This window comes from Hemiscyllium ocellatum, chromosome 2 (assembly GCF_020745735.1).
Source record: "Hemiscyllium ocellatum isolate sHemOce1 chromosome 2, sHemOce1.pat.X.cur, whole genome shotgun sequence".
Taxonomy (NCBI): Eukaryota; Metazoa; Chordata; class Chondrichthyes; order Orectolobiformes; family Hemiscylliidae; genus Hemiscyllium; species Hemiscyllium ocellatum.
In genome coordinates this window covers 141,137,379-141,142,569 of record NC_083402.1, presented here as the reverse complement: position 1 = coordinate 141,142,569, position 5,191 = coordinate 141,137,379, and the positions used below count along the sequence as shown (strand labels likewise).

Sequence of the window (5,191 nt, the reverse complement as noted above, 5' to 3'; positions counted from 1 at the left end):
CATCTCTATGACTCTAAGAGAGTTCCAGGATTTTGACCCAGAGCCAATGAAGGACTGACTGAAAAGTTCCAAGTCAGGATGCTGTACGGTCTAGATGGGAATTGAAGAAATGGCCATTCCTATTATGTTCTGTTTTCCTATGTTAATTGTTGGTGGGGGGATAGATGGCTTCCTTGTTTACCCATTCTTTGGTTGACCGCATCTATTTTACAAAGATAATCACTTGGAAAGTTGGCAAACTTGACTTTTTACGCGGTGATTAAACCATTTCCTTTCAACAGAACAATAAAAACTAACATTGTACTTTATCCAGTCTAATTATTACAAGATTTTGCTTTCAACTTGGTCAAATGCGCTTAGTTGTTCACCCAGCCAACTTGAGAGTTCACGAACGTTTATTGGTCCCTGAAAGTGCTGGGGAAGTGGGTACAGGTCTTGTTGGTTGACTTGAATGGTTTCAGACTGAATTCGGGTGTCCCCCGGGAGGTGGAGAAGACTGTTGATTTCTTTCTGCTTAACGGAGGCAGGAAGCAGTTGGAACTCCGGACTGAAATATCGAGCCAGTCCAACCCTGCAGGCTGGACACAGAGCTCCGCCTTGATGAGCTCTTTAAGGTTCCGAGAACACACTTTCGCAGCAAGATTTATTCCCCGGGCGTTGGTCACCCACTTCCACAGCTTTTGAGACAACAAACAAAAGACTAGGTTGCTGTTACTCCGGTGACTGGACCAGTTTCAGATTGGGTAAGTGGCACATAGCCAGTTAAACGAGGCAGAGGTTTGACTGAACTCTGGTTAGGGGTGCAGAGAGATCACAGAGAATGAAACTAAAGAGAACCCTCTGTTCACTCAAACGTACAACCATGCGACGAGAGGTGCGATAGCAGAATATTCCTGAGTAATTTTGAAGCAGTTTGATATCGGGCAGCGTAAGGAGTGTGAGGGCAGGCTGTGTGTGTTTGTGTGTGTGTGTGAGAGAGAGAGTGTGTGGGAGGGAGGAGGAAAATGGGATGAAAGGATGAATGTGGGGAAACGGTAGGAGAAACTGCTTAAAGAGAGAGGATGGAGGAGGGCAGCGAGGGAGAAAGGGAGGGATAGAGAAGAGGTTAAGAGAGAGGAGGGGTAGGAGGAAGGAGGGAGAATGGAGGGAGAGGCGAGGAGAGAGTGGAGGTAGGGGAAAGGATGGGAGAGGGGAGGGGGAATGAAAAAAGCGAGTGGGGGCGAGGACAAAGGAATTGGGGAAGGAGATTGGAGGGGAAGGGAGGGATTGTTCAAATCAGAGAATCCCTGGAATGTAGAAACAGGCCATTCGGCCATTGGGTACACAGCAACCCTCAGAAGAACATCCCATCCAGAGCCACCCTATTCCCTTAACCCTGTATTTCCCACGGCTAATCCACCTGGCCTACACACCCTGGGGCAGAAAGGGGATGAGGCAAGTGAGGAAGAGGGAATGAGGAATGGGAGGAGAGATGAAGGAGAGGGTGAAATGGGGAGGTGACAGGGAATGGTGAGAGAGAAGGGAGAAAGAAAGGAAGTTTGGAGGGTGGGCAGTGAGGAGGTGAATGTAGGGAAAGAGGTGCATTGAGTTGTAAAGGGGAGATAGTGGTTGGTGAGGAATACCGTTGGAGGACTTGGAGGATGGAGAAAAAGGAGAGATGGAGAGTATGAGGGAATATGTTGGAAGTGGGAGAGGGTGAAGAGCAGTGATGCTGGAGAAAAAAAACACAAGGAATGGAGAGGATGGGAAGAGTAATCAGGCAAGGAAAAATGGAAGAGGACAAAGAGGGTGGAAAGTGGACATGGATGAGTTAAAATGAGATGTGGTCAGGGGGTATTAGTCAGGATGGGTAGCAGATGGGAGAGAAGACAGTGGGGGCTGTGGGGAGACTAGCCAAAGACAGGAGAGGAGAAAGATTAGGCTGAAATGAAGGTGATAGGGAAAGAAGAGGACAGGGCAGGAATAAGAAAGGATGGGAGAGACAGCAGGGTGAGATGGAGGGAAGAGAGAGAGCATTCTACCTCACCTGTGTTCATACACTGATAGTCAAGTCCCACTTTTTCGTTAAAATTAAGAATGTGTCACAGGCAGAACTTGATCAGGGCAATGCCTTGACCAGTCCAAAAATGAAAATTTAAAGTAAATTTGGCTGAAACCGTCAATCATCGATAACAGCTCTTAGCAGAGTGCACGTGAAAAACCAATCAGCAGTCTCCTCTCACACAGTATCAATGTCGTTTTCCCTTTACTTTGTTATTTTTTGCACATTTTCCTGATTGATGGAAAATAAAATGCTTTGACATTCTTGTCAGCAATACACAAGTTTTTGTATTATCAAATACTATTGGATTCATAATTTTATTTGGAGCATCTTTCATCTTTTGCAGAGACATTGATGCCTTTCTTATAACATTTTGTCCAATTTCCCTGGAAAGATGGCTTCCTCAAATTCTTCCAACACAACTGTTCTATTCAAGAAGGAGGATAATTTCGGGTATCGAATACCTGCGTTGCTCCACATTCCCGATACAGACATGCTTTTGGCAATTTCTGAGAAGAGACTGGGTCCCCACGATGAAAATGCTGATACACTTATGCTCCGAAAGGGCACATACAATAAGTCTTCAAAGAATTTTGAGGTAAACCGAAAGAAACATATAAAATGCCAGAGCATTGTGTTTAATATTTGTGTTGTTAGTTAATTTACTAAGTCAATCTGGAATAGGGTGTATCATTTTGGACTTATTGAAGAAAAAAATGAGAAGGTCACTGAAGCAGTTTGGAGAAATGCCATTTGAATGATATGTGGAAGGAGGGAGCGCTCTCATGAGGAATGGTCAGATGGTTTGTACCTGTATCCAATGGAAATTGGAAAAATAGGAGATGGTCTTATTGAAACACATCAGATCCTGAGGTCACATGACAGGATGGATGCATAAAGGAGGGGGCAGAGATTAGAACTGAGGGACACTTTAAACACAAAAGATCCCCCTTTTGGATGGAAATGAATATTTAATTTCTCTCAGGGTTGATCTTTGCAAGAATGGTAAATACTGGGTCATTGAATACTCTAAGGCAGCGGTAGTTATATTCTTAACTAGCAAGGAAGTAGATAGTTATCAGGGATAGGTGGGAACGTGGCTTTGGAGCCAAAATCAAATTGACCATGATCTATTTGAATGGCAACCCAGGCTAATGCCTCTGAATGGTCTATTGCTGTTCCTGCTTTATATGTTTGAAAGTGGAATGATTACAATTTGTTTCCAGAACTTCAGAGCTGGTGCTAAGTTAATGTAATAACCCTGCCCTTACTCGATTTGCTCTTGGTTTTATTTTCGCAGTGGGATGATGTCACATGTATTGAGTCTGCACGGCTAAAGGATCACCGATCCATGAATCCTTGTCCTGTCTACGACAAAGAAACAGGCAAGATCTTCCTCTTCTTCATTGCTGTATATGAAGATATGACTGAGCAATATCAAATAAACTCTGGGAGAAACGTCACACGACTTTGCTTTGTCACCAGCGTGGATGGAGGAAAGAGCTGGAGCCCTGTTAATGATTTGACAGATAATCAAATAAGTGAACACTTTAACAATTGGGCAACATTTGCTGTGGGGCCAGGACATGGCATTCAACTCCGGTCTGGACGCCTGATTATCCCAGCCTATGCTTATAAAAAAAAGCCCATTGGCCAATCACATGCTTTTACCTTTTATAGTGATGATCATGGAGAGATCTGGAGTGTTGGGGACTTCCTTTCCAAAGAGGAATGTGGTGAATGCCAGATTGTGGCCATGAATCAAGGGAATGAATCTGAAATTGTTTATTGCAATGCTCGAAGCATGAAGCACGGTGAACACCAGTATCGCGTTCAGGCTTTTAGCACAGACGGTGGAGCTACTTTTACAGATGGGTGTCTGGTAAAAAAGCTAGTTGAACCTCCAAAGGGTTGCCATGGCAGTATCATCCACTTTCCAAAATCAAAAATTTCAAAACCCAATATTAAAAGTGAAATTGAAAATTATCGCTTTCAGCAGGAGAAAGATGCATCAAAATCAACAGTGGATTTTGAAATTATATTATTCTCACATACAACAAGCATGGAGTCACGTAGGGATTTAGGAATCTATCTCTGTACTTACCAAGATCATCCATTACCATGGACAGACCCTTGGATCATTTGTCCCGGTCCCAGTGGGTACTCAGAACTGGCCTTTATTGAAATTCCAGGGATAGAAATTCCTCTTGTTGCCTGTTTGTTTGAATGTGGATCCACATCTGAAAGTGATCAAATCTCATTCACTGTATCCCAAGTTGATGAGATTATTCAGAACATTCTAGAAATAAAACCTCATGACAGTTCCTTCTCACGGTTAAGGGACCAGCTTTGTTTCTGTACTCTCTTCTGATAGTCCTTCATCTGAGATGCTTTCTGTCTTAATTAAACAATGCAAGGATATTATAACTATGCAGATTGCTTCCCAGTAGTTCAGTTTGAAAAAACAGTGTAGTTGCTCTCTGTATAATGTACTGCAAAAGTTACCAAACCCTATTTGCTCTGTCTCACATTTCTCTAGTCTGTTCCCACCCACACACCCCCAAACCCCAATGTGCAAAGAATATGGTTTTATTCATCTGGAGAAGACTGTTTTCCCTTTTAAACAAAAGGTGTTTCATTTTTAACATGATGCATGGTGTACTTGTTGCTTATTGAAATATTCACTAACACCAAGAATGTAAAACTATTGGGAAGGAAAGGCCTGTGCTTATATTTGCTTATGATGCTGTTTCAACCCTGGTCAAAGTTGGATTGGAAGAAGTACCAAACATACAGAAAACTGATCATGCCACTTGTACAATAAAAGCAGATTTCAAAACTGATTTGTGATGTGACGTTATTGATGATCTTTTGGATTTTTTCATTCACAATATAGACCACTCCTCTGGAATGATTAAGTCTACAGCTTGCCTTCTTATCCGAAGCAGCTTTCTCTCAGGATCGATCTTTGGAAGAATGGTGATGATTGGGTCATTGAATACTTCAACCAGAAGTAGTTGGATTCTTGACTAACAAGGGAGTAGATAGTTATCAGTGTTTGGTGGGAATGTGGAATTGAAGCCAATATCAAATCGACCATTTTCTAATTGAATGACAGTGCAGGCCAATGCCTCTGAACGCTAATCCCAC

The 5,191-nt window shown here is 42.7% G+C and overlaps 1 protein-coding gene across 1 annotated transcript; it reads left to right on the top strand.

The window, feature by feature from the left end:
* The first annotated feature begins 567 nt into the window (after window positions 1-567).
* LOC132829265 (sialidase-2-like) lies at window positions 568-4,880 on the top strand. The gene is made up of 3 exons (XM_060846630.1): window positions 568-743; window positions 2,388-2,639; window positions 3,342-4,880. Exons 2-3 carry the CDS (start codon window positions 2,436-2,438, stop codon window positions 4,410-4,412), a joined length of 1,275 nt encoding a protein of 424 aa, XP_060702613.1. The 5' UTR covers window positions 568-743; window positions 2,388-2,435; the 3' UTR covers window positions 4,413-4,880.
* The last annotated feature ends 311 nt before the right edge of the window (window positions 4,881-5,191 follow it).

Bases quoted from the DNA above. Each gene is read 5' to 3' on its own strand.
- LOC132829265 (XM_060846630.1), top strand. From the start codon at position 2,436: ATGGCTTCCTCAAATTCTTCCAACACAACTGTTCTATTCAAGAAGGAG. The intron at 2,640-3,341 runs GTAAACCGAAAG...TTATTTTCGCAG, and splicing joins AGTCTTCAAAGAATTTTGAG to TGGGATGATGTCACATGTAT.